The sequence below is a fragment of the Ornithorhynchus anatinus genome, chromosome 13 (assembly GCF_004115215.2).
Source record: "Ornithorhynchus anatinus isolate Pmale09 chromosome 13, mOrnAna1.pri.v4, whole genome shotgun sequence".
Classification (NCBI taxonomy): domain Eukaryota; kingdom Metazoa; phylum Chordata; class Mammalia; order Monotremata; family Ornithorhynchidae; genus Ornithorhynchus; species Ornithorhynchus anatinus.
The window spans coordinates 39,828,275-39,855,446 of record NC_041740.1 but is presented as its reverse complement, the minus strand read 5'-3'; the positions used below and the strand labels follow the sequence as shown (position 1 = coordinate 39,855,446).

General features: G+C 68.8%; 1 protein-coding gene across 1 annotated transcript; it reads left to right on the top strand.

Annotated features, from left to right (window-relative positions):
• The first annotated feature begins 456 nt into the window (after nucleotides 1-456).
• Nucleotides 457-26,273, top strand: MAPKBP1 (mitogen-activated protein kinase binding protein 1). The gene is given in 31 exon segments (XM_029077399.2): nucleotides 457-650; nucleotides 12,706-12,797; nucleotides 15,343-15,405; nucleotides 15,703-15,760; nucleotides 16,190-16,360; nucleotides 16,598-16,735; nucleotides 16,862-17,044; nucleotides 18,047-18,207; nucleotides 18,370-18,559; nucleotides 18,705-18,851; nucleotides 18,978-19,156; nucleotides 19,279-19,370; nucleotides 19,641-19,766; nucleotides 19,893-19,963; nucleotides 20,073-20,194; nucleotides 20,427-20,502; nucleotides 20,816-20,927; nucleotides 21,713-21,776; nucleotides 21,948-22,073; nucleotides 22,674-22,782; nucleotides 22,784-22,843; nucleotides 23,227-23,332; nucleotides 23,536-23,622; nucleotides 23,625-23,672; nucleotides 23,841-24,038; nucleotides 24,144-24,228; nucleotides 24,408-24,631; nucleotides 24,758-24,980; nucleotides 24,982-25,337; nucleotides 25,703-25,788; nucleotides 25,891-26,273. Coding segments are annotated over 31 exon segments (4,098 nt in total). The 5' UTR covers nucleotides 457-536; the 3' UTR covers nucleotides 26,122-26,273.
• The last annotated feature ends 899 nt before the right edge of the window (nucleotides 26,274-27,172 follow it).

The window sequence follows — 27,172 nt, the reverse complement described above, 5'->3', positions numbered from 1 at the left end:
GCGCGCCCGCCCCGCCCCTGGCGCGAGGCCCCTCCCCGTCACGCCCTGGGCGCGAGGCCCGCCCCGTCCGCGCGCCCGGCCCCGCTCCTCGGCGCGAGACCCCGCCCCGTCCGCGCGCCGGCCCCGCCCCCCTGGCGCGAGGCCCCTCCCTCCCCGCCCCCGGCGCGAGGCCCTCCGGCCGCGCAGGCGCCAGGCCCCGGTCCGCGCCTGGCCGTGGGACGAGCGCGAGTTGGGCCTCGGGCGCCGCCGTAGCCGCGGCCGTCGCCTCCGCGGAGCCCCGAGGGCCGGGCCGGGCCGGGCCGGGGCGGGGGGCCGGGCCGGGCGCGATGGGCCGGGGAGCGGCGGGCGGCTGACGGCTAACGGGGCGGCGGGACGGACCGGGCTCCCGCGCCGCCGGCCCGGCGGACCTCGCGCCACCCTCCCTTCCCGGGGGCCCGCCCCCCCGCCCGCCGTTGCCATGGTAACCCCGAGCGGCGCCGCCGCCCCGCCGCCCCGCCGGTAGGCCGCCCTCCTTCCCTCCCTGCTTCCCTCCCGCCATGGCCGTGGACGGCCCCACCATCACCAGCCGCCTCAAGAACCTGCTCCGCTCCCCGTCCATCAAGCTGCGCAGGACCAAGGCGTCCGGCCGCAGGGAGGACCTCGCCTCCAGGGTGAGCCCCTCTGACCTCTGACCCCTGACCCCGGGGGGTCGGCGGGGGGGAGGGGGGTGGGGGGACGACGGGACCGGCCGGGGGGAGAGCGTCGCAGCCGCATCACGCCCCGTGACTCAGTTTCCCTCCCGGTCCCCAAACCCTCCGGGAATGGGTGACTAATGGGAGCCGCGCGGCCTGATAATAATGTTGGTCTTTGTGAAGCGCTTACTAGGTGCCGAGCACTGTTCGAAGCGCTGGGGGAGACACGGGGGAATCGGGTGGTCCCACGTGGGGCTCACCGTCTTCATCCCCATTTGACAGATGAGGGAACTGAGGCCCAGAGAAGTGAAGTGACTCGCCCCCCAGTCACACAGCCGACAAGTGGCAGAGCTGGGATTCGAACTCATGAGCCCTGACTCCAAAGCCCGTGCTCTTGCCACTGCGCCATGCTGCTTCTCTATTCTTCCCTATTCTCTATTCTCTAGGCTTCATCCCCATTTTCCAGATGAGGTCGCCGAGGCCCAGAGGAAGGGAAGTGACTCGCCCACAGTCACCCAGCTGACAAGGGGCAGAGCCGGGATTCGAACCCATGACCTCTGGCCCCCAAGCCCGGCCTCTTTCCGCCGAGCCACGCTGCTTCTCCAGTGTCCCAGCCGGGGAGTCGGAGGTCGTGGGTTCCGATGCCGCCTCCGTCTCTTGTTTGCTGGGTGACCTCGGGCCGGTCACTGCACTTCCCTGGACCTCAGTCATCTCATCTGTCAAATGGGGATGGAGACCGGGAGCCCCCCGGGGGACAAACTGATGCCTCGTATCTCCCCCCAGCGCTTAGACCAGTGCTTGGCACCAAGTAAGCGCTTAAGAAATGCCGTCATTCTTCTTCTTCTTCTCTGGGCCTCAGTGACCTCATCTGTCAAATGGGGATGGAGACTGGGAGCCCCCCGGGGGACAAACTGATGACCTCGTATCTCCCCCAGCGCTTAGACCGGTGCTTGGCACCGAGTAAGCGCTTAAGAAATGCCATCATTATTATTATTATTATTATTATTATTATTATTATTCTCTGGGCCTCAGTGACCTCATCTGTCAAATGGGGATGGAGATTTGGAGCCCCACGGGGGACCACTTGATGACCTCGTATCTCCCCCAGCGCTTAGACCGGTGCTTGGCACAGAGTAAGCGCTTAAGAAATGCCATTATTATTATTCTTCTTCTCTGGGCCTCGGTGACCTCATCTGTCAAATGGCGATGAAGACTGGGAGCCCCACGGGGAGACCACCTGATCGCCTCCTATCTACCCTAGTGCTTAGAACAGTGCTTGGAACATAGTAAGCGCCTAACAGATATCATCATAGTCATTTAGGAAGAGGAGGGAGGAAAACAATAGCGATAAATAGAATGAAGGGGATGTACATCTCCTTAACAAAATAAATAGGGTAATAAAAATAGATACAAATGAGCGGACGAGCAGTGTTGAGGGGACGGGAGGGGGAGGAGGAGGGGAGAAGGGGGTTTAGCCGAGGGAGGTGAAGTGGGGGGGTGAGAGAGGGAAAAGGGGAAGCTCAGTCTGGGAAGGCCTCTTGGAGGAGGTGAGCTCTCAGTAGGTCGGCGTCGGCGAGGAGAGAGAGCCCCGTCGACTGCCGCTCCGCCGCTGCCCCCCTCTAGACACGGGGGTCCCCTTCCCCCTCCCCCGTGGCCCAATTGGAGGAGATTTCCGCGGCGAAGGCTCCCGTCGAAGCCCTTTGAGGTGCTTTTGATCCCGCGGGAACCCCGGGCCCCGTCCCCCACCGTCGGAGGGCTTCCGTCCCCGCAGCCCACCCGGGCACCCGGCGGCGTGGGAGGTGGCCACATTTTACGGCTCGGCCTGCGGCCCTCCGCCGTCCGGGGAGCCGGTCCGAGGCCCGGACCGATGGACTGCCCGGCCGGCCGGGGAGGCGGGGCTCGGGGAGGACTCCGGGCACTTCTCTGGCCTCCGGCAGAACCTCAGTCGGGCTTGGTCCGGGAGGGGGCCGGCGGCTCTCCTCGTGCCCATCGCCGTTGAGCCCCCCCCCCGCCCGGCCCTGGGCGCGGCCGCCGGGAGGGTTTGTCACGAGCGCGGCTGGTCCCCCGGGCCGGGCCGCGGAAGCCCGGAGCCGGAGATCTCCGGCCCGGCCGTTCGGGGTGATGGGCTTCCCTGGACGCGAGGTCCCCTGCCTTTGTGCTTCGGCCTCCGGAGTCTGCTGGACTCCCCCCTCGAGCCTCGATAGAAGCCCCGGCCCAGACAGGGTCGGACGTGGAACACGATGGAAGTTTTCCCCTTGTTTGGCTGCCGGCTCTGCCTTCCCCCTCCGCCGGCCCCGGCTCCTCCCCCTCCCTCCCCCCTCTCTCCTCCACCCCAAGTGTGGGGTTCAGGGTGAGGCGGGGGGCCCGGTATCTTTCCTCCGGCTCCCGAGGGTGGCACCTGAGACCGACGGGGGCTTGCCCAGGCAGGGTCCGGCCGGCCAACGGTCCCCCCCGCCCCTCGTTCAGTCGTCGTATTGGGCGTTTACTGTGCGCAGAGCGCTGTACGAGGCGCCTGGGAGAGTCCGGAATAACAATATTCATATACCCTACCCACGACGAGCTCACGGTCTAGGGCAGGGAGCGAGCTTCCCAGGGAGAAGGCGGCAGGCAGAGCCGCGATGCCCACTCGGGGCCCCGAGAGGCCAAGCCGTAGCCGGGGAGCGGCCCGGGTTCTGTTTTCGCTTTGGGCGGCATCCAGGCGACCGGGCCGAAGCCGCCGCGGGAGAGAGCGAAGTGAGCTCTAAGAGAACTTTCTCCGGGGACGGGCGGGAGAGAGAGAGTCGGGGTGGAGAGGGCTGGGGTGGGGTCACCCAGAGGCCGGAGGGTGAGGGGGAGACCCACGGAGATTCTCGGGGCCCCAGGATGTTTATCGATCTCTGCCGTGGGCCGAGCGTGGGCCGGGCCCCCGGGGAGGGGGCGGGGGAGCTTCCGGACGCGGATGGGCCGCCCCCCCCGCTCTCCGGGTCGGGAGCGGGCACCCCTCTCAGGCCGGCGGCTCCCGGGAGGGCTCGCGTGGGTGGGTTTCGGGCGAAGAGAGGTAATGACGGTCTCCGCGCCGGGCCTGGCGTTTGAGTCTCCGCGTCGTTAATTAGCCGATGAGGGTCTGGAATCCCGCCGCTCCGGCCGGGCAGCCCGTCTGGTCTCTGGCGTGCTCCCCGGCCGTCGGGTCGTTCCCCGGCCTGGGCGTCCCCGGGGGTCCCCCGCGGCGGGGGAGGTTCCGGACGGAGGAGCCGGGCTCGCCCGGCGTCGAGCGGCCCCGGTCCCCCCGAGACCCCTGTCCGGAGAGAGCTGTCGGCCGGGCCGGCTTCCTCTGCCTCGGTCCCGCCCGTGTGGTCAGTGCCCCTCAGTGCTGCTCTGCTCCACCGATCCGCCTCTCGACCCTCCCGGGTCGGGCCGCGCCGGACCTGTCGCCCGGCCCCCTAGGTCCCAGCCTGCCCCTTCGGCCCGCCGGGCGCCCTCCACCCCGGGCGCTGGCGGCCCCGACCCGTGGCCTCTGGGCGGGAAGTGGCCGGGGACTCGCTGCCGCCGGGCGATGCTACCGGATGGGTTCGGTTGCCCCGCGGGCCACAGCGAGTTCTCCGCCGGCGGCCTTAGGCGTTGCCACGTGGGGAGTCAGACCGTGGTCCGGGTGCAGCCCGGAGAGTGGGAAACCTTCTGCCAACTCTGCTCCGGGGAGTCGCGGGAGGGAATGGAGGGAGGCAGGGGGGCAAACTCCCCCGACGGGGGCCGGGAGCCGGGCGAGATGGCCACGGGGAGCCAAGAGGCCTCCGGGGCCCGGCCTCACGTTCGGCTTTCTCTGGTCCCTCCGGTCCGCCGTGCGAGCGGGTGGGGCTGCGGCGTGCCGGGCTCCCTTTCCCCCTTCGCCCCTTCCCCCCCGCTTCTCTCCCTTCTCCCCCTTCCTCTCAGCGCTGTTTCAGGCGGGCCTGCCCTCCTGGGCCGGTTTGAGTCAGAGACTCTTGTTTCCTGCCCGATTCTCAATGGCCTGAGGGACTCCTCGTTTCCTCTGCCCAGCGGGGCTTCCTCGGACGAAGCAGCGTGGCCTCGTGGAAGGAGCCCGGCCCCGGGAGTCAGAGGACCCGGGTTCTCATCCCGGCTCGGCCACCGGTCCGCTGCGTGACCCTGCTGGGCCAGTCGTTTCGCCTCTCTCCGGGCCTCAGTTCCCCCGTCGGTAAAACGGGGACTGAAGCCGGGAGCCCCACGTGGGACGTGGGTCGTGTCCAACCTCAGGGTCTAGTACAGTGCCTGGCCCTTAATAAGTGCTTAACGGACACAAAACAAAAAGACCGATGGGACTCACGTCCTAGACCATTGGACTGTGGCCTTTCAACCCAAGGTGACCCACCCGCGCGTAGCCAGCCTGTCCCAGAGGAGGGACGTTACAGATGTGGGCACGCGTGTGCGCTTGTGTGTATCTTCGTCTCCTCTGTCGCCAAGGGGGGTTCGGCAGCGTTTCTTCCAGATCCACACTCCCTGGCCGCCGCCCCCAAAAGCCAGCGTGCCCTGCCCGACCCTCCCGAGGGACCGAGCGAGGGTGGGTAGCCGGGCCGGGGACCAGGGGATCCGGGGACCCCCTTCCCGGAGGGTCCAGAATAGGTTGTTTTAGGCCCCACCTCCTGCCTCCCCTCCCCTCCGGGGGAAACTCCGCCAAGGTGGACTTTTCTCGGGCTCTCAGGTGGCGTTTTATGAGCGCTTATCGGGTGCGGAGCACTGTACTGAAGCGCTGGGGAGAGGGTAAGTTAATAGAATCAGTAGTCACTCTCCCAGTCCTTAAGTCTAGAGGGGACATTTAAAGAGGTCACCCAGGGCAGAAATTCCAGGAGGGAGGGAGAGTCTCGAGTCTCCTCTCTCTGTCGCCCAGTGTTCTGTCTGGGGCTTGAAACCCAATCTGTTTCTTCTCTGAAACTCAGCTTCACTTATCTGGCCGGGGCCTTATCTCCTGCCCCGGGGTTGGGGGAGGAGAGCAGGGCAGATTCTTGTCTTCCCGGCCCTCCCTCCCCCTCTCCTCTTCCCTCTCAAAATCACATCTCCTCCAAGCGGCCCTCCCAGACAGCCCTCTATTTAATAACGGTGTTCGCTAGGCGCTTACTGTGTGCCGAGCACTGTTCTCCGTTTCCCCATCCGCCCTCCCCGTTGCGTCGACTGGGCCCTCGAGCGTGCACCCTTTAACCCCAGCCCCGGAGTCCATCTCTTCATTCTTTCATTCGATCGTATGTATTAAGCGCGTACTGTATGCAGAGGGCTGTACTGAGCGCTTGGGAAAGTACATTACAACGGCAAACAGTGACGTTCCCTGCCCACGACGGGCTCTCGATACTCTATTTTCCCTATCCGTAATTTATTCAAATGTCTGCCTCCCCCCCCCCGCCGACACAGACTGTAAACTCATAGTAGGTGTTTAATAAACACCATAATTATCATTATTATTATTATCTACCTACTCTTCTATTGTACTTTCCCAAGCGTTTAGTTCAGTGCTCTTCACAGGGTAAGCGCCCAATAAATATCACGGATTGTGGCAGCCGGTGCCACTTCTACGACTTCCTGGGCCGGCACGTGTCCGGTGGCCCCGAAGCCCGGCCCCTGTCCCGTGTGGGGACTTAGGTCCTGGTCCCAGAACTGCCCACCACCACCCACCCAGCCACCGCGTGGTGCGGGAAGGAGGCAGCTGCCTTTCCCTGCCGCTGTTGGACTGGGTGTTTAGGTGCCTACTATGTGCCAGGCACCGTATTAAGCGCAGGGATAGATCCAAGCTCATCGGGTTGGATACAGTCCATGTCTCACATGGGGTTCACAGTCGCAAACCCCATTTTACAGGCGAGATAACCGGGGGCCCGAGGAGTGACTTTCCCGAGCAGGCAGATGGTGGTGCCGGGATTAGCACCCAGGTCCTCCCGACTTGGAGGTCCCGTGCTCTGCCCCCTGACCACGCTCCCACGTTCTCTCATACGAGCTCCTCTGTTCCTCCCAAGCTGTTCCGCTGGCCATCCCCCCGACCCCGGCATGCTCTCGACACCTCCCCTCCTGCGGCCGCGGGCGTCCGGAGCGGGCGCCGGGCAGCTGCCGGGGGCCCAGCCGACCCCAGACGGCGGCCAGTTGCCGTGTCTCCGGCCCGGGAGACGACAGCAGGCGTGTGGCGAGGTTCCGTCCGCGCCCCGGGAAGGCCGGTCTTCTCGTCCGTCGGCCCGAGGCTGGGTTCCCTCCCCCCCAGGCCTGCCCCCCCACCCCCGATGAGCGGGAGGGCCGCCGAGGGGAACAGGCTGACCCTCACCCGGGGAGGAAACGGGAGCCGAAGCGGCTCGTGCCAGGGGTGGGGTGATGACGGCCGAGGGAGGGAGAGGAGCGCCAGGCGTGTTCCCGGGGCTGGGGGTCGCCTCCGGCAGAGGCGTCGGCGGGCTCCGGGGCCTCCGGGCGGGGGTTTGTTTGTGTCGGCTCCCAAATAAGGCAGCGGCGGGAGCCGGGAGCCGCGGCCTCACGGTCACAGCTGGGGCGGGGGGGGGGGACCCCAAGGGGCCGGAGCGGGCCCAGCTGCCGGTCTGGAGGGAAGATGCGGCCTGCCGGCAGCCCACCCCGGTCACCCTTCTCCGGCTCGGCCCCCCGGGCACGGCTCCGACTGGGGGGGGGTTTCGATGCCACGGGAACCCGCCTCGGTTCCTGCATCCCCCCCCCCCGCTGCCCGAGGACGAGGAGACCGCCCTGCCCTCCCGCCCCCGCCGCCGGTGGGCACGCCGAGCAGCTTGGTGCTCGGGGCCGAAGGGCGGGCGGCCCCGGAGTCGCGGGAGCTGGGCTTGGTGACCCGGCACAGCCGCCCGCGCAAGGCCGGGGGCCGTCCGGACGCCCGCTCCCCGTCGGCCGAGGCCCCGAGCCGGGCCCTGGGCCGGGAGGGGGAGCGGGGACTCCCTGTGGTTTTGGCCGGGCGGCCGCGGGCCACGCGAGCCTGCCGCTCCTGCGTGTTTGGCGCCCGCGGGGCCTCGTATCCGCGGCAGCTCTGGCCGGGCCCCCGGCCTGGGACCGTTTCCACCTCGGCCCCTTTCCTCCAGCCTTCCGGCTCCTCGTCGCCTCCGTCCACTCTCTCTCGTCCTCGACACGTGGTGGTGCCGGGATTAGAGGTCGCTCTGGGGACCGTCCACCCGTCCGTCCCGGCTCTCTCTGCAGCCCCGGGGTCCCGGCCGGAGATGGAGGCCCCTGGCCGCGCCGGGAACCCGGGCTCGGTCGTCTTGCCTCCCGGGGCCGGAGTGCCGGGTGAGGGAGCGGGGGCTTCTCTGAGCGCTGGGAGAGCTTCCAACTGATGAGGTCTCGGGGGTGAGGCGAGAGGATCAGAGCGAGGGAGGGCAGGCCGGGCAGCAGGCATTATAATAATTATAATCATTATGGGACCCGTTAAGCACCTACTGTGTGCCAAGCACTGTTCTAAGCACCTGGAGCAGATACAAATTATTCAGGTCAGATACGTCCCTGCCCCACATGGGGCTCACACTCCAATCCCAATTTTACACATGAGGTAACTGAGGCTCAGTGAAGTGACTTGCCCAAGGTGACGCGGCAGACCTGTGGCGGAGCCGGGATTAGAACCCAGGTCCTCCTGTCTCCCGGGCCCGAGCTCTAGCCGCTAAGCCACCCTGCTTCTCACAAGGCTGCTGCTCAGGAGCAACAGGAGACCGAGCAGACTTTGGCCTCCAAGATGCCTCCATTTACACCCCCCCGACAGGGCTTGGCCGGTGGAGGGAGGAGAAAGGAGACACGTGGAGGTGGATCCCAAATGGAGTCAAGAACCCAGGAGTCCTGGCTCTTTCCCAGCAGCAGCAACTACAATAATAATGATGATGGTTATGCTATAATAACCGATAGAGCCCTTTAATTTTTCCAAGGCGCCTTCCCGTCAGCTGTATCATTTTCTCCCCCCCAGCATCCCCGTGCGACAGGGACAGGCCAGTGTCGTCCCCATTTTCCAAAGAGGAAACTGAGGCCTCCCCGAGAAGTTCAGTGACTCGCCCCGGGCCACGCGGTCAGGCCCGGGGCCAGAGCGGGGACTGAGCCCCAGGTCTCCCGACGAGGCCTCACCGTCTCCCGGCTCTGGGCCGCGTCCACAACTTCCTTCATTCGGTTCCGTCGTGTTTTTCCGGCGCTTGCAGTGTGCCGAGCTCTGTACTAGACGCTTGAGAGAGTGCCATATTACAAGACATAAACAGAATACCCTGGTGCCTCCTTAGCTGCTCCTACCGGACTCTAGGCTGAGCCCACCCTCTCCTCCCGCCGCCCTTTCCCTGCTCCCCCCTTTCCCATCTCCCTCCTCCTCTCCTCCCTTGACAGCCCGATTTCTGTTGCCGTGGAAACGGCTGTCAGCTGGCCAGGCCGCCCAGCGTGGGCACAGTCTCTCTCGCTTCAGCGTGGGCAGGGCGTGGGTGTGAACGCCAGCCACGTGGGCCCCTCCGGTCCTCCCGCACCCTTCCCTCCGTGCCGGGGCGGTGGGGAAGATGGGCCCGACCTCACTAGCTCACTGTGGGCAGGGAACACGTCTGTCACCTCCGTTGCACTGTACTCTTCCAAACGCGTCGTACAGTGCTCTGCGCGCAGTAAGCGTGTTCAGGAAACACGATTGATGGTCCCCAGCCCAGTTCTGAGATGCCGCCCCGAACCGAGCCCGGCGTGGCTTAGTGAATAGAGCCTGGGCCTGAGAATCAGAAGGACCTGGGTTCTGATCCTGGCGTGGCCACAGGTCAGCTGCGGGTGACCGTGGCCAAGTCACATCACCACTCTGGGCCTCAGTGACCTCATCTGGAAAATGGGGATTAAGACTGTGAGCCCCGTGTGGGACAGGGAGGGGTCTAACCTGATCAACTTGTTTCTACCCCAGCGCTCGGAACAGTGCTTGGCACATAGTAAGCACTTCACAAGAACCATGATTATTGTTTTTTGTGATTACGGCTGCCTCCCTGCTGCGTTGTGTGTGTGCGGGTGCCTTCTTGACTTGCGTGTGTGAATGTGACCCCTTGCTTTCGGAGACTCGTCCGGGCGAGGGCACAGTCTTTTCAGGGGGTCCCTCGGGGACCCTGGCCACCCCCTCCCTCCCCTCCACTCCCCCAGGTCTCCCGGGCAGCCTGGCGGTGGGGAGGAGATTTCGGTCGGGTCTGGTTATTTGGGCCCGAGCGCTCTGCTCTCCTACTGCAGACGCAGCAGATCCATAAATCGGCTGAGCAGGGTGGGGTCGGTGAAGCTGCTGGGTCAGGGGACCGGGAGGGCGGAGGGGGGAGAGGGAGGAAGGACGGCCCGCTCCCTTCTCCAGCGTCAGGGCCAACTACTGTTCCCAACCCCCGCCCCGGCACCAGGCCCACCGGATGGCAGGATGCAGCTCGGCCTCCCCGAGGGCACCCGAGTGAGCCCGGGCCCTCTCCGGCACGGGCTGGGATCCGGAACAATCCTCCCTCTCCCGCCGTGTCCGTCACCCGGCGGATGGCCCGTGCCCGGCTCCAGCTGGGTGCGGCCTGGGCGGCAGGCAGCGGGCCCCGGTTCACCTGCAGCGAGGGAGGGAGCCCGGGGAGCGGGACCCTGGCCAACGGCGGGTGGGAGCAGCAAGCCCAGCGCCCGGCTGGCGCTCCCGGGGCCGGGCGCTGGCGTGCCCTCTCTGGGGGAGATGGGTCCGGCCCCCCGGAGGTGACCCCCGGCGAGCCTCCCCCTCCCTCTGAGTTTCTGCCCCGGGGGCACTGGCTGGCGTGGGCCGCCCTGGCTCAGCCCTGCGGGCCCGGGGAGGGGGTCGATAGATCGGGCCAGATCAGGGCCCGCACGTGGGACGCGTACCAGGCCTTTCCTGGGTGTCTGGTGAAGCTGGGCGGGCCTGGGTCGACTTTCCTTTGTCCGGCCAGATCGGGGGTGAGGCCGGGCGGGAGGGTTCAGGGAATCCCAAATGGACTGGGATCTCAAGAGCAGGGATAAAAGAGGGGGGCCCCTCCTTTGCCTTCCCCCCGTGGGAGTCTCCTTGATTGTCGAGCTTCAGTGGAGGAGCGGGGGATGCCATCTCTGCCCCCCCCCCGCCCGGGCCAGCTGCTGGGGTGGGAGCCGAGGGGTGCGGGGTGTCGCCCCACCTGCCTGCAACTGTCGTCACTTCTCCCCTCCCCTCCGGGCAGCCGCTGCCAGGGGCGAGGGATGGCGGCCGTGAGAGAGGCTGGGTAAACACTGAGCAGCTGGCAGGGGGCCGGGGTGGGGGAAGCCGCCCGGGCCCGGGACCGTGGAACAGGGCAGCGGCTGACTCCCTCCTTCCTTCTCCGCCCCTCGCCCCACCACCTGCCCCACCGGTGCCGGAACAGCATCGTGCGGGCACGATGCAGTCGGGAGGGCCCCCATCCAGCGTCGCCCCGCGGGCTGCGCCCCGGGGACCTCCGCTGGACAGCCGGCTTCTGCTGCCCGCCGCCTTGTGCCCTCGCCTCGCTCTCACTTCCGCTTTTGGGCCTCTCCGGGCCCGGGAGGTGGCAAAGGAGGGGCAGGCAGCTGGGAAGGGAGGGTGGAAGGACGTCCTGGCCGGAGGCCGCCTTCGCTCTCCACAGGGGACCGTGGGGGCCGGGTGATTCCGGCTAAGCCGACGGCTCAGCCCCTCCGGAAGTAGCAGCGTCCCCTCCGTGCCCGGCCCAGACCTCGCCACCAGAAGCCGGTTTGAGGAAAGGACCCAAGATAAGCAGGGGTCGGTAGCCCCGACCGGCATCCCCGGCCGGGAGGAGAAGCTCGGCCGCCCCGCGGCCGGCAAGAGCCCCAAGCCCAAACCTCTCAGGCCGCGGGAGCCGCCGGCCGGACTGCGGGACTTTCCGGCCGGCCAGGAGGCGTGGGATTGGCGGGGCAGGGCTCGTGCCTCCTCTGGCCCGAGGCAACGGCCCGTGGGGCTGAACCCAGACTTGGGGGTTGAGGGGTGCGTGCGGTGCGGGAACGAGGGAACCGGGGCCTGGGGTTGGGGCGGGCCTAGATGGGGAGGGAGGTGCTGGGGGACCCCGGGAACGGGCTGGGGCCTGGGCCCGGGGGTCTGGGGGGCTCCGAGCAGGGCTGGACCCTGGGGGACCTCGGAGGTCCCGGGCAGGGCCGGAAGGTGGGGGTCGGAGGGCCCCTCAGCAGGCCGGGGCTGGGCCCCCGAGGGAGGGAGTGTTCTGGACTTGCCTGCTGGTCTCCCTTTCCCCACCCCCTCCATTACTGGCCAGGCTTGACCCGGGGCTTCCGGGTCTTTGGGAAGGGCTGCTGGAGTTGCCCATTAATAATCTGGGCAGGGAATATGTCTGCTAACTCTGTCGTACTGGACTCTCCCGAAGGCTTAGTACAGCGTTCTGCACGCAGTGAACGCTCCATCCCCTCGATGGATTGAATAATGATAAGAGAAATAATAATCATTAGAGGCAGAGCCTCCCCCTCCCATGCCGGGCTTGGGACTTGGGAAGGAGGCTCTGCCCCTCCCGCCCGGGCTTCCAGACCAGTGCGGTGGAGGGAGGGTGGGCGGGGGGGCACCGGTATTCCAAGGTGTTGAGTTAGGGCGAGGAAGAGGAGATGGGGAAACTGAGGCCGAAGCAGGTGACGGTGACTCAGCCGTGGCCTTGGGAAGCCAGGCCACGGGCCGACTGGCATTCCCCACTCCCGGCCACGCGGGTGGACTGGGGCTCTCTCCGGCCCGGGTGTGGGTAGGGGCGGCCCTCGTCATTCCGGGGTCCCCTGGGCCGCCGGGCCTGGGCCGAGGGAGCCGGGAAGGAACCCCCTTCGGGATCCCTCTGACCTGTAACCGCCTCGAGGACGGGAGTCTATCGGGGTTTACTCTGTTCCGTCAATCGTATTTATTGAGCGCTTGCTGTGTGCAGAGCACTCTACTGAGCGGCTGGGGAGTACAGTGTAACAATCAGACACATTCCCTGCCCACGGCGAGCGTACGGAACTTACTCTATTGGATCGTCCCCTCCCCACCGCTTAATCCAGCGCTCCGCGCTCACTGAGCGCTCAATAAATACCATTCGTTGGGTGATCGATCCCAAGCCCAGGAGCCTCCCCTCCGCCCGTCTGCCTTTTGTCCCCTCAGGTGACCTTGGAGAAGGTGCTGGGGATCACCGTGGCCGGAGGCCGGGGCTTGGCCTGCGACCCCCGCTCGGGTCTGGTGGCGTATCCGGCTGGGTGAGTCCTGTGGGGGCCGGGGGGGCACCTGGGGGTCGGGAGGGAGCGGAGGGGGGGGGGCCGCCTCTGGTTCCCTCCCGCTCCTCCTCCCCTCCTCCCCTCCCTCCACTCCCTCATCCCTCCCCCGAGCGGGGAGCGTTCTTGCGGGGAGGTGGGGGCCGTGGGGTAAAGCCTGCAGCCGCTCTTCCACCTCACTTTCTCCTCCCGGGCCAGATCCCTTCTGCTCACGTGGGTGGGGGCCGGCGGGAGGGGGGCACAGGGCAGTGCCCGGGGCTCTGCGGGCTGGCTCGGCACCCGCGGGTGCGGGGCAGTTTCCATTCCCCTGGGCGGTGATTTGCGGGACCTCCCTTGCCGGGCTGGGCGGGGCTGGGGTGGACCGACTGACCGCTCGGTCCCTGGGGCCCTGCAGGGATTCCAGTTCTGCGCTAGTACCTCCCCCGCCCCTCTTCACCACCGCCCGCCTCCCAACCCACTACCCCGAGGTCCAGCCTAGCCGTGCCCCGCTGCCCCCTCTCCTCAGCCTGCCCAGCTGGGTCCGGTCCGGTCCGCCTGAGAGAAGCGTGTCCCTCTAGCCTTCCTGCCCTCCCCCCCGCCCCCACTCTCCGCTGAGCCTTGCCCCCTCCCTCCCTCCCTCCCTCCCTCGGGTTCCCGCTGAGCCCTTCGCAGCAGGAGCACGCTCAGGTATCCTAGAAACAAGGAGGGAAACAAAGCTAAGAAATCCTTCCCGGGCCCGGAGGCCAGCGTCAAAGCAAAACAAAGTTTTCGGGAACGGAAATCGACGGAAATAAAAGGCCCGGGACTCAGGGAGGGAACCCGGGCCTTGCCTGGGGCCAGGGAGGTCCGGGGGGGGGGCGCTCGCCGGGTTCGGGCTGAGGTGGCCACGTGATATGAGAAGCAGCGTGGCGCAGTGGAAAGAGCACGGGCTTTGGAGTCAGGGGTCATGAGTTCGAATCCCAGCTCTGCCACTTGTCAGCTGTGTGACTGTGGGCGAGTCACTTAACTTCTCTGTGCCTCAGTTCCCTCATCTGTAAAATGGGGATTAAGACCTGTGAGCCCACGTGGGATAACCTGATTCCCCTGTGTTTACCCCAGCGCTTAGAACAGTGCTCTGCACATAGTAAGCGCTTAACAGATACCAACATTATTATTATTATTATTATCGGGGCAGGCAGCGAACCCCTTCAGCCCCCGCTTCCCACGCGCTCTTCGGGAGCGTCCCCGTGCCTCGCTCCCAGCGTGCCAGCTGCGAGGGGGCACCGGCGGCCGAGGCCTCCCGGGAGACCCGGCGTGTGCCCCCTTGCCGCCCTCCGGACCCTGGGCCGTCGGAGCGGATCGTGAAGCTTGCCGAGCCCTTGGCTCCGAGCCACCGTTCCCGCAGGGCGTGAGGAGGCTGGGACGGGACACGCCCTCCCGGGCCGGCCCGTTCCCACCCCAACCGCTGATCCCACCTGCTCCTCGCGCTCGTGCTCCCAGCCGCCACCTGCCCCGGAGGGGTCTGGGAGGCAGCCCGTCCCAACCGCTGGGGCCACGCAGAGCTGAGCCGGCTCCTCCGCCCTCCCCTTGCCTGCCCGTTCCTGCTCCCTCGAAGGAGCTCCGCTGGGCCCGGAGGAGGCTGGAGGTCTCACGGCGGGCAAGCGGCGGAGCCGGGATTAGAACCCCGATCCGACTCCCAGGCCTGGGCTTCTTCCACTAGGCCACGCGGGGCTGGAGGGTGCCCACCTGACCTCCGTTTGCCTCTTAGTTGGCACAGGGCTGGCTGTGCCATTCTATTCCCCAGAGCCATCTGGCTCTGCCAACCAAGGAGAAAGGGCGTGGGGTGTCCGGGAATTCTGGGCTCTCCCTGCTGGCAGGCCTTGGCCTGCCCCTGCCGGCGAGCCCGGAGAGAGCTCGGCACCATCCCCGAGCAGGCCGAGCCGGGCGGCGCCCGGCTCGGGGTCGGAGCTCCCGGGCCCCCGGGCTTGTAGGCCCCGCCCCGGCCTCGGGGCGGGGAGGGTCCGAGCCAGCCCTGCTGCAGGTGTGTGGATTGGGGGCACAAACAAAGTCAGGTGCGGTTCGCCCCGCCGGCAGGGCCGCTCCCCTGCCCTCTTTCTGCCCCCTCGTGCTTCCCGCAGCCCTCTGTGCTCCTCCCCGGGCCTTGCCCCTCCTCGGCCTCCTCTCCTTGCTTCCCAGTCTGAAGCGCGGCAGCCCAGCCCTTCTCTGGGTCTCGGTCTCTACCTCTGCCCGCCCGAGAGGAGGACGGGGGCGCTTCCGTGGGCCCGTGGCCGCGGGCTCCCTCCCCGGAGCCCCGCGCTCCGGCGGCCGGGGACCCGGGGGCCCGGCGGGTGCGCCTCACCCTCCTCCGAGGCTCCCCTAGTACCTCCGACCCCGGGCGGCTGCCCCGGCTACCCCCAAAGTGACCCTACCAGCTCCCCGCCCGGAGCCGGCTGTGACCGAGGGAGGCTGTGTGGGGAGGTGCCGGGGGGCCGGGTTCCCCGGGCCCGGAGTGGAGGGGAGAGGCAGGGTTCGGAGGCCCGGCTGACCCGGTGGGCCTGGTGTGTCTTCCCAGGTGTGTGGTCGTGCTGTTCAATCCCCGGAAGCACAAACAACAGCACATCCTCAACAGCTCCAGGTGAGTGGGTCGGGCCCGGGCCGCCCGGTCCCCCTGCCGCCTGCCCGCAGGAGGAGGCCGCTGGCACTGCCCTCCCTCCTCCCGAGATGAGGAGCCTGGTCAGGGAGGGCGGGTCGCCCTGCCGCTTCCTCTTTCTCTGGGAACGGGTGGCGGCCGGGGGACGGCGCCGGTCTTTCCGTGGGCCTGGCGTCTGTCCCCTCTGCGCCCAGGAGTTGGGGGTGCTGTGCTAGCGGGGCCTCCCGGGGTGAGGGGCGCCGGGACTTGCTCTCAGGACGGCCCCGTCTGTCCCCGCCGCAGGAAGACCATCACCGCCCTGGCCTTCTCCCCCGATGGCAAGTACCTGGTCACCGGAGAGGTGAGTGTCGGGAGGGCCGCCCCGGCTGTCTCTCTGGCCGTCCGCCCGTCACAGAGGGTCTCCTTGCCCTCCGGAGCCCCGTGCTGGGCACGGTGCCCGAAGCTCTCCCCCAGCACGAGGAGCTTCCAGGACACCCCCCCCCCCCCGTCCTCCCGGCCCCGCTGCCGGACACCGTAAGCTTCGGCCGGGCGGGGATCGACGCTACCGATTCTAGCGTCCTTTCCCAAAGTGTTCCGTCCTCAGCGAGCGCTCCGTAAATACCACCGATGGATCGACTGGGGGAAGCCGCCACCTCCCTGCCGTCCGGTCCCTAGCTCCCCGGGCGGGGGGTCGGGCGAGTCCCCGCCGTCGGCCTTCCCGCCGCCCCCAAGGCCGGGGGCACGGTCGGGAGGGCCCTTGGCCGCCCCTCACCCCTCGCTGCTCCCTCAGAGCGGGCACATGCCCGCGGTCCGGGTGTGGGACGTGGCCGAGCGCAGCCAGGTGGCGGAGCTGCAGGAGCACAAGTACGGAGTGGCCTGCGTGGCCTTCGCCCCCAGCGCCAAGTACATCGTGTCCGTGGGCTACCAGCACGACATGAGCATCAACGTCTGGGCCTGGAAGGTGCGGGCCGAGCGGGGAGGGCCGGGGGGCGGCGGCGGGGACCCCCGGGGTGGTCCTGGGGCGTCTCCAGATAGGAAGGGCAGTTCGGTCTCCTCACGGACCGTGGGGCGGGCCTTCGGGCTCCGCTCTGCGCCGTCCCGCGAGGCTCTCCGGGGTCTGGGCCCGGCCCTTCCCCGGCTCCGGCCTCGCCCCGGGCGGGAGGCGGGGACCTGAGCCGCCGACTGGCCGTCCCTCCAGAAAAACAGCGTGGTGGCGTCCAACAAGGTGTCCAGCCGGGTCACGGCCGTCTCCTTCTCGGAAGACTGCAGCTACTTCGTCACCGCCGGCCACCGGCACATCAAATTCTGGTACCTGGACGACAGCAAGGCGCCCAAGGTGAGGGTTGGCCCGGGGGCGGACGTGTGCCCACGTCCCGCGGGACGTGGACTGGGGCGGAGGGGCCCGGGCTGGGCGGCAGCGGCGACGGCGTGCGTGTTTACCTGTGCGTCTTCCCGCGCACAGGTGAACGCCACCGTGCCCCTGCTGGGTCGCTCCGGCCTTCTGGGGGAGCTGCGCAACAACCTGTTCACGGACGTGGCCTGCGGCCGGGGCCGGCGGGCCGACAGCACCTTCTGCATCACCGCCTCCGGCCTGCTGTGTCAGTTCAGCCAGCGCCGGCTGCTCGACAAGTGGGTGGAGCTGCGGGTGAGTCCCCCGGCCCCCGAAACTCACGGGCGGCTCCTTTTTTTTTTGCAGTGATACTCGTTCAGCGCTTACTCTGTGGCAGGCGCTAAGCGTACTGAGCACCGGGGTAGGTTCTCAGGTGGGACACAGTCCCTCGTCCCACACGGGGCTCACAGCCTTAATCCCCGTTTTCCCGAGGAGGAAAGGGAGGCCCAGAGAAGTGAGGCGACCTGCCCGAGGTCACGCAGCGGACCAGTGGAGGAGCCGGGATTAGAACCCGGATCCTTTGACTCCCAGCCCCGGGCTCCATGCACTAGGCCACTGTTTCTTTCTGCTTGTCTCCCCGCCTTCCTCCCCAGCCCCATCTCGGACACCAGCAGCAGCTTCATGCCACTCTCACCTCCCGGTGCCCTCTGACCTTCTCCCCTGCTCTGCCCGCTCTGGGCCCAGACCCTGCTTCGACCCGCTCGAGGCTAGGGGAGCTCGCCCTGCGGGCCAGGCCAAGTGGAGATGGGCCCCCGGAGGGGGCCCAGGCAGCGCTCATTCATCCGTTCGTATTTATTGAGCGCTTACCGTGTAGAGAGCACTGTACCGAGCCCTTGGGAGAGCACTCTTCCCCGCAGGGCCCAGCCGACAGAAGAGGGGGTGAGGGTGCCCGGACCGGGCGCCGACGAGCACCGGGGGCCCGGGGTGGGGAGGCCCGTATTGCCGCCCACGCTGGCCCTGTCCGCAGAGAAGCAGCATGGCCTAGTGGACGGAGCGTGGGCCCGGGAGTCAGGAAGTCACGGGTTCTGATCCCCGCTCCACCGCTCGTCTGCTGACCTTGGACAAGTCACTTCACTTCTCTGTGCCTCAGTCACCTCACCTGTTAAGTGGGGATTAAGACCGGGAGCCCCACGTGGGACAACCCGATACCTCGTATTCCCTCCCCAACAGTGCTTAGTAGAGTGCCTGGCACGTAATCAGCACTTAATACAACAATAATAATAATAACGATGACGATAATTATTCTGATCATTCCAGACCACGGTGGCCCACTGCATCTCGGTGAGCCAGGACTGCATCTTCTGCGGCTGTGCCGACGGGACCGTGCGTCTCTTCAACCCCTCTAACCTGCACTTCCTCAGCACGCTGCCCCGTCCCCACGCCCTCGGCACCGACGTCGCCAGCGTCACCGAGGCCAGGTGGGTGGCCCGTCCCCCTCCGCGTGGCGTCCCCCTCCCCCGGCACCCGTCACACACACCCACGCACACCGGCGGTGCTGGTCGGGAAGGGGAGGAGAAGAGTCCTCCGCTTCCCCGGACCCCAGTTCGCTCGGTTGAACACCCCCCCACCCCTTCTCACAGCCGCCTCTTCTCCGGCGTGGCCAACGCCAAGTACCCCGACACCATCGCCCTGACCTTCGACCCCACCAACCAGTGGCTGTCCTGCGTCTACAACGACCACAGCCTCTACGTGTGGGACGTCAGGGACCCCAAGAAAGTGGGCAAAGTCTACTCGGCCCTCTACCACTCCTCTTGCGTCTGGAGCGTGGAGGTGCGCGGGAGGGGCGGCGGGCGGGGTGGGGGAGGCGGGTCCTGCTCCAGGCCGAGGCCGAGGACCCTTCCCGGGCGCCCCGGACGGCGGCCCCGCCCGTCTACCTCGACTGCCCGGTCCTCCCTCCTCCCGTGTCACCCCGCAGGTGTACCCTGAAGTGAAGGACGGAAGCCAGGCCCGCCTTCCGCCCAGCTCCTTCGTCACCTGCTCCTCCGACAACACCATCCGCCTCTGGAACACCGAGAGCTCCGGGGTCCACGGCTCCGCGCTGCACCGCAACATCCTCAGCCACGTGAGCCCGGGGAACCTCCCGCCTCCCCCGTCCCTCTCCGCGCTGTGGGGTCCGAGGGTACCCGAGCCCGGGGACCTTCCCTGCCGCCCCCGCCTCACCTCCCCCGCCTCCCTTCCGTCCTCCCAGGACCTGATCAAGATCATCTACGTGGACGGGAACACGCAGGCCCTGCTGGACACGGAGCCCTCCGGGGGCGGGGACAAGGCCGACGGACCCCCGGGGGACACCCGCCTGGGCATCCGCTCCGTCTGCATCAGCCCCAACGGGCAGCACCTGGCCTCGGGGGACCGGGTGGGCACTCTCAGGTAATGCCGGCCCCGGCCCGGAGGAGCAGGGTATCCCGCGGGGAGTAGGCATCTGCCCGGCACCCTTCCTCCCTCCTTTCTCGTCCTGCTCTTCTCCATCCTCTCTCCCCGACCCCCGACAGGGTGCACGAGCTGCAATCTCTGAGCGAGATGCTGCGGGTGGAGGCCCACGACTCGGAGATCCTGTGCCTGGAGTACTCCAAGCCAGACACCGGTGAGGGCATCCCCTTCTGCCTCCCCTTCCGCCACCCCCTCCTGCCGGGGAGCCGTCTTTCCCACGGGGCCGTGGCCGAGTGCCTCATCCCCCTGGCGTCCCCGGCCCTCGGGGTCCCCCGTGCCCCCCCCGGCCACCGTCCCCGCCACCCCTCCACCGACCGCGGGCTCCTCCGGGCCGGGGAACCGGACTCCCCCCGACCCACCCCCACCCGGGACCGGGCTCCGGCCCGCCCACCCCGACCCGAGGCCCTTCCCGCCCCCCCGGCAGGCCTGAAGCTGCTGGCGTCGGCCAGCCGCGACCGCCTCATCCACGTCCTGGACGCCGGCCGCCAGTACAGCCTGCAGCAGACCCTGGACGAGCACTCCTCCTCCATCACCGCCGTCAAGTTCGCAGGTGACTGCCGGCCAGGGCGGCCCGGGGAGGGGGGTGGACCCCCAGGGTGGAGCGAGGCTCTCCGAGGGAGCGTGGCCCGCGGAGGGCGGCGGAGCGAGAAGGGCATCGGGCTCGTGTGCTCCGCAGCCAGCGACGGGCAGGTGCGCATGATCAGCTGCGGGGCGGACAAGAGCATCTACTTCCGCACCGCCCAGAAGGTGAGAATACAGGGGGGCGGGGGGTTCCCGGGGCGGAGGGCCGAGGGGGCCGGGGGAGGGGGTCCCTCTCCCCTGCCCGGGTCCTGCCCACACGGTGGTCCTCTGGCAGTCCGGGGCCGGGGTGCAGTTCACGCGGACGCACCACGTGGTGAGGAAAACGACGCTGTACGACATGGACGTGGAGCCCAGCTGGAAGTACACGGCCATCGGCTGCCAGGACCGCAACATCCGGTCAGCCGGGCCCCCTCCCTAGCGCCCCTCCCCGAGATCCCCGCTTGGCCAAACGACTTGCCCCGGTGCCACTCCGGGACTACCTCCCGGGGGTCCGGGGCTACTGCCTGGGTGCCCGAGGTTATTGGCCGGGATGACGGGGGGGCCACCGCCAGGGTATCTAGGGCTAATGCCCGAGAGGTCTCGGCCGGGGGCCGGGACTGACCACCCGGCCCCTCTCTCGACGGCCCAGGATCTTTAACATCAGCAGCGGGAAGCAGAAGAAGCTGTTCAAGGGATCCCAGGGGGAGGATGGCACCTTGATCAAGGTGAGCCCGTCCCCTCCCCGCGTCCGTCCCCAGCCCAGGGGAGGCCATGTGGTCTAGTAGACTGGGAGGCGGGAGGCCTGGGTTCCGGTCCCAATTCCGCTGCTTGCCTGCTTGGGCAGGGCACTTCTCGGCGCCTCAGTTTCCTCCTCTGCCACCCGGGGATAAAATCCCTGTCCTCCATCGACCTGAGACGGTGAGCCCCACGCGGGGTCCGGTCTCGTATCCGTGATCAACTCTAGCGTTTGGCACGGTGCTGGGCACAAAGCGAGCGCTTAATAAATCCCGTCGTCAACGAGGCCGACCCCTCCCCCAGGTGCAGACCGACCCCTCGGGGGTCTACATCGCCACCAGCTGCTCCGACAAGAACCTCTCCATCTTCGACTTCTCCTCGGGCGAGTGTGTGGCCACCATGTTTGGCCACTCGGGTGAGTGCCGACCCTGGCGGCAGGAGTAATATTCATCTATTTGTGTATTTATGTATCTATTTATTTATTTAATGTTAATTCTGCGCTCTCCGTTGCGCCGAGCAGCGCACTGGGCGCTGGGAAAGAGTACACAGGTGGGAATCAGATAAGACTCCTGGCCCCTGGGGAGCTCGCGGTCTCAAAAGTAGAGGGGAGAGGTTTGGCGACAGACGTAGGAGAGATGGAACAGACCATTAAGATCACACAGAGATAAAAACAAACAAGATTGAAAAAAACAAGATAAAAGTAGGGCACAGGGGCAAGAGGCATAGGATTCCAGGCTCCTCACAGCTCACGCGTCTACGATCCCGGCTTCAGCCATCACAGGGAAGCAGGATGGCTTAGGAGATACAGCGCGGGCCTGGGAATCAGAGGGACCTGGTTCTAAAACCGAGTCCCGCATTTCCCTGCCGTGTGGCCTCGGGTAAACTCACTCGACTTCTCTGGCCTCAGTTCCGTCGTCGGAAAATGGGGATTTTCCAGACGGTGGATCCTATGCGGGACAGGGACCGTTCAACCCGATTAGCTCAGGACGGTGCCCGCGCATAGGAGTGCTTGACCGATATCATAAAAAAAATAAAAATGAAAGAAGAGTCTCGTGGAGGCGGGTGCCAGGCTACGGCTGCTTTCCTCCCATCCTTCCGGCAGTCCGCCGGACTCCCCCTGGGTCAGGGGAGTTCGGAACGGGGGTGGCGGATGGGGCAGGGGTCGGGAGGGGCTCGCTCACGGGGCCTTGTCCTCGGCAGAGATCGTCACGGGCATGAAGTTCAGCAATGACTGCAGACACCTCATCTCCGTGTCCGGGGACAGGTGAGCCGGCCGGACCCCCACACCTCCCCCCCCCCAGATCCTGCCGCTCCGGGACCGCCCCGGCTGAAAACGGCCCGGGGGTCACCGCTCCTGGGGACGGGCTACCCCCCGTGCCCCTTCCCTCGCTCCGGCCGATCCCGCTCTCCTCCCCTCACCCCCCTCTGTCCCCAGCTGCGTTTTCGTGTGGCGCCTGAGCTCGGAGATGACCATCGGCATGCGGCAGCGCCTGGCGGAGCTGCGGCAGCGAGGCGGTCCGCCCCGGGACCCTCGCCTCCGCGGCAGAACTACTCTCGGCCGGTGAGGACTGTGGCTAGGTCTCTGTCCCGTGTGTGTCGGGGGGACGAGGGGGGAGGGGGGTGAGAGAGAGTTGGGGGGAACTTTCCCTCCTCCTGTGACCCCCCCCCGCTGTTGTCAGGCGAGAGGCCCCTGCATCCACCCTGGCCCCGGGCCGCCCCGTCCTCCGACAGTGACAAGGACGGGGAGGACCAGGAGGAGGAGGAGGAAGACGACGAGGAAGAGGAGGGGGAGGAGCAGCTGCCTGCCCTGCCCATCTTCGCCCGGGGCACCCGCAGAGAGCCGGGTAGGCGGCCTGGGGACGGGCGGCGGGGGGAGGTCTCCGGAGGGGGCCGGGTGGGGGCACCGAGCGATGGAGCCGGAGCCCCGCGCCGACCGCCCCCTCCCCACAGCCCCCGCCGCCAGCCTGGTGCTGCCCCGCTGCCGGTCCAGCTGGGAGATGAGTCGCCCAGGGGTGAGTTCAAGTTGTGCCCGGGCACCCCAGCTGGGGAGAGCCCCAGCCCTCCCCGTCGGCACCGCCCCCTCCCTCCACCCTCCGCTGGGGCGTTGGGGATCCGGGGTCCTCAGCGTCGTCTCTCCCCCAACCTTCTCTCCCGGTCGCAGAGGGCGGCCGAGGTTCCCGCGCCGCTCCCCGTCCTCAGCAGGGCCCCGGCGACGTGGGCGCTGGGCCCAGCCGGGAGAACCGGCCGAGCTCAGCGTCCGCTCCATGCTGGGACCTGCGGCAGCTGGAGGCCCTGGCGCCCCACGCGTCCCCCCGGGACTCGGCGGCCCCGGCCCGACCCGGCCCCCGGGGCCACGTCCAGCAGCCCCCGGGCCCCGGTCAGGTGAGCTCCCCCGCCTCTCCTCCGCCGCCCCCAGGGCCTCAGCCGGCCCCCTTTCCCTCTTAAATGCTCTTCGTTTCTGGCCCAGGAGGAGAAACCGAGGCACCAGACGAGCTAGGGTCTTCCCACTCTCTAGACTCTCTGTCAAAAAGCTCATCAGAGCATCAGGGTGGCAGACTTCCCCAGAGCAGCAGTAGCCCCCCGCCCCTCCCTCTCCTCCCCTTTCCCTCTGCCCTCCTCCGCCCACCCCTGCCCTCCCCACTCCGGTAGTCAGGGCTCGTGGAGGGCCAACGGTGCCGTTATGCGTCCCCAGCCCCAGCCCCCGGGCTCCCCAGCCCCACTCAGGCGCCCAGCCGGAACCCGAGCAGGAGCTGGACCTCAAGCCGGCCAGGAGCGAGGACGGCACCATCTTCCCCGAGCTGGGCACAGCCCCCGCTGGATGCCAGGCAAGACCCGCCCACCCTCCCTGACCCCTGCCCGGTTCCCGGACCCCTACCCCTGACTCTGCCCCGGCCCCAGTGACCGATCCCCGCAGCCCTACGGGCAGACCAGGGAGGGTCGGGGAGGAGGTGAGTGGGCGCCGGGACGGGCACCGCCACGTCACCGCTGTCACTCGCTCACCTGCCCGCCCGCCCCGTCGGCAGTGATTCCAGGTGCCGCTCGGCCTCTGGGCAGAGGGTACACCCTGGGCGGCGCGGCCCCGGAGAAGCACAGCCCCGACAGCGCCTGCTCCGTGACTACAGCAGCAGCCGCCTCTCGAGCCCGGAGCACCCCAACGACGGTGAGCCGCGCCCCGACTCTCCCGCCGAGGCCCCGACCCTCGTCCCCCGACCCCGACTGGGACTCGCGTCCCGACCCGGGACCCCAGGCCCTCGGCTCCTTCCCCACCCCCGGCTCCCCGGCTCCGGCCGGGCCGTCAGACTACCGCAGAGGTGTCGTCTCCCCGCAGACTCGGAGAGCACCGAGCCCCTGAGCGTGGACGGCGTCTCCTCGGACCTGGACGACGTGGTGGAGGGCGAGGAGGAGGAGGAGGAGGACGGGGAGGGAGGAGGCCCCGGGGGGCTTCAGGGAGGCGGCCCCCACACCCCCGACCAGGAACAGTTCCTCAAGCAACACTTCGAGACGCTGGCTCAGGGCTCCGCCCCAGGTGTGGCCGGGGACGGGGCCGGGGACGGGGGCCGGGAGTCGGGCGGCCCCCGGGCCGTTGGGGGGCCGGTCTCCCTGTAGCTTCTCCGGTGGGTGTCCCCGACAGGCGGCCCCACCCAGGCGCCGGAGGGGACGGAGTCCCGGAGCATCTCCTCCCGCTTCCTGTCCCAGGCCCAGCCCTTCACCCCCAGGTATCTGCCCCCCGCCGGTCACCGCATCCCCCTTCCCCGAGCCTCCCTGGTCTGCCCGTAGCGTCCGGGGGTCCACCTCCTTGGTCCCGGTCATGCCCGGGGCCCCCGCTGTGAGCCGGCCACGCCCGCTCCGCTCCCCGGGGCTCAGCCGGCCCCGTCCCGCCTGCCTCCCCCCGCAGGGAGCTGATTCCGGAGCAGAGACCCTTATGGCCGCCGCAGGCCCCTCCGGACAGCGCGGGCCGACGGAGTGCCGGCCCTCCCGGGGCGCCCCCGGGCCCGGTGGCCGCGCAGCGGCACCGGGGCCCCAACCCGGCCAGTGGCTGGGCTCTGGCGGGGGGCGGCTCGCCGGGCCCCGCGGGCGGCCTCAGGAAGACCCAGTCGGTGCAGAGCCTCGGCCCGCAGGGTGAGATTCAGCTGCCGGGCGTGTCAGCTTTCCGCGAGGCTGCGGGCGGCCCCCTCGGGAGGGCTGGTTCGGTTGGTGTGGTCCGGCGGGGGCCCACCCTCTAATCGTCTCGGCGTGTCCCCGCAGGTGAGCCGCCCACTCTGGGACCGTTACCCCCGCTGGCGAGCCCGGTCCGAGGCGGGGCGGCGGCCCCGCCGCAGGGGGATGGCCGCCCGGCCCGGCCGCGCTCCTACCTGAGCCCTACCACCAGCTCCAGGGCCAAGATCGCCCGCAGCGTCTCCCTCGGGGACGACCTGGGCCTAGGCGAGCCCGCCGAGCCCCCGGCGCCCTTCCGGCCGCCGCCGCCCGCCGGCGCCGCCCAGCCGGGCCCACCTGATCCTGGACATCCCAAGCCCTGCCCGACAGGCCAGCCTGGCCTGCTTCTCACCCTCGGCCAAGGGCCGGGAGGAACCGTGCCAGGGAGCCCCGTGTCGGGCAGAGCCACCCCGCTCCCCGGGCGGCCCGCGAAAGGCGTCCGTCCCACCCGAGGCGGGGCCCGGCTCCCGGACGGACGCCCCGTCGCCGCCTGGACTCTACAGCCTCGGTGCCCGGAGTTGCCAGCCGGCCGCCTCGCCGGGGCCTCGAGAGCCCCCGGCCCTCATCCCTGGAGGAAGCCCCCGGCCCCCAGGACCTTGCCGGGCCAGGGGCGGCCCTGGGCCAGGCTCAGGTGGGCACAGCTCCAACTCCCGCCTCCTGGTCCGTCCCCGCCTCCTGGGCCCCATCTTTTCTCTGGGCACCGGGGCTCTTCTCCGTCCCTCCGGTCTGCTCCTGTCTCGCCACCCCAACGGTGACACCTCCCCTCTCCGGACCGGCCCCTGCCCCTACCCCCGCCCGGGGTTGCCGCTGCCTCCGAGCGGGCCCGGTTTTCCGAGGGAGCAGGAGGTGCCCGGCGCCTCTCCTGGGACTGCCCCGGAGGGCGGCGGGCCCGCTCGGTGCCTGGGCCGGGGGCGGACGCCTCTCTCCGCGCCCGACGTCCGCCGGGGAGGCCGGGGTGGGGGCGGGCTTGACCGGCCCCGTGTCCCTCCGTCCCAGAGGTGGCGGTGAGCGTGGAGCGGTGCGAGCGTCTGGTGGGGGAGCTCCGGGACAGCGTGCGCCAGGCCGTGAGTCTCTACCAGCTGGTGAGTGGCGGACCCCGGGCGCACCGCGGGCGGGAGGGGGGCGGGCGACCGGCCCCGCCCCGGTTCACCCCGCAGCCCCCGCCCCCTTCGCTCCCGTTGCAGGTGGCCGGCCTCGGGGCGCCCTCCGCCGAGCAGGGCCGCGTCGCCCGGCTCCTCAGGGACACCTTCTCCACGGTGCGGCGGGAGCTGGAGGCCCTGGCCGGGGAGGGGTCCGTCGGCCCCGGCGCCGCGAGCCCCGGCGCCGTGGGGGCCGAGCAGACCCGGGCGCTGCTGGAGCAGTACTCAGAGCTGCTGCTGCGGGCCGTGGAACAGCGCATGGGGCAGCGGCCGTGAGCCCACCCGCCCCAGCCTCCTAGATTCCCCTGGGGGGGGCCCCTCCGGGGACTAGCCGCAGGGCCCCGAGGGGTGGGGGGGGAGAGGCTCTGCCTCTGCCAACCTGTGCCCACCCCAAGTCCTTGTATATATTAATTTATTTTCCTGTTGGATGTCGCGCTCTCTCCGTTTCCCCCTTCCCCCCCCCCTCCCCCGGCAGTCACGGCCAGGCCGGAGGGGCGCTGGGGGCCAGAGGGAGCCGGGTGGGGGAAGGGACGGGGGGAGGGGTCCCGTCTCCCTTCCGCCTCCCCCCCCTTCTCCGAAGCCATTTGAACACACAGGGTATCACTGGGGGTGACAGCCCCGACCGACGGCAGGGAATCCCCATCCCCCGGGTCCGACAGGTTGGGGGGCAGAGGTCATTACCGGGTCCTCCTGGCTGTGGGAGCCGGAGCCAGCCGGGGGCGGGGGCCGCCACATTCCATCCCCAACTGCCCGTCCCTCTCAGGACCCCGGCCTCCGCAGTGCCGAGACCAGCCGCGACGGTGACCGTACCCCCGCCCGGCCCCGTGGGGAGGGGGGCCGGATCGCCCGTCCTCCAGTGACCGACCTCCCCCCGCCCCGAGACCTCGCCTGAGCTCGCCCGGGCTGCTGCCGGGCGGTGAAGCCACCAGATACGGGGCTGGGCGCGGAGTGGCCCGGCTGCCTCCCTCTCCTCCTCCTCCTCCTCTCTCCGCTCGGCTCCCTCTCCCCCGGGGCCAGGGTCCCTCGAGCACCGAGCCCCAGGGCAGCTCCCCGTTTCAGCGGGACCTAGAGTCCGGAGGGCCGGGGTGGGTCCCGGAGAGCCGCCCTGGCGTCCGGCGCCCCCCCGTCTGAGTGGGGCCCGGGTGTGGGACGAGGCCTGGACCGGCGGGACACGGTGGAGGCTCAGAGATGCGGGGGCCGAGGCGGGTGGGGCGGGGGGCAGGTGACGGCGGTGGGGGCGGAGTAGTGAGTGGATGGGGGGGGCGGGGGGGCCGAGAAGGGGTAGCGATGGGAAGGGTGGGGAGGGTGGGTTGGGGTGCGGGGGGGG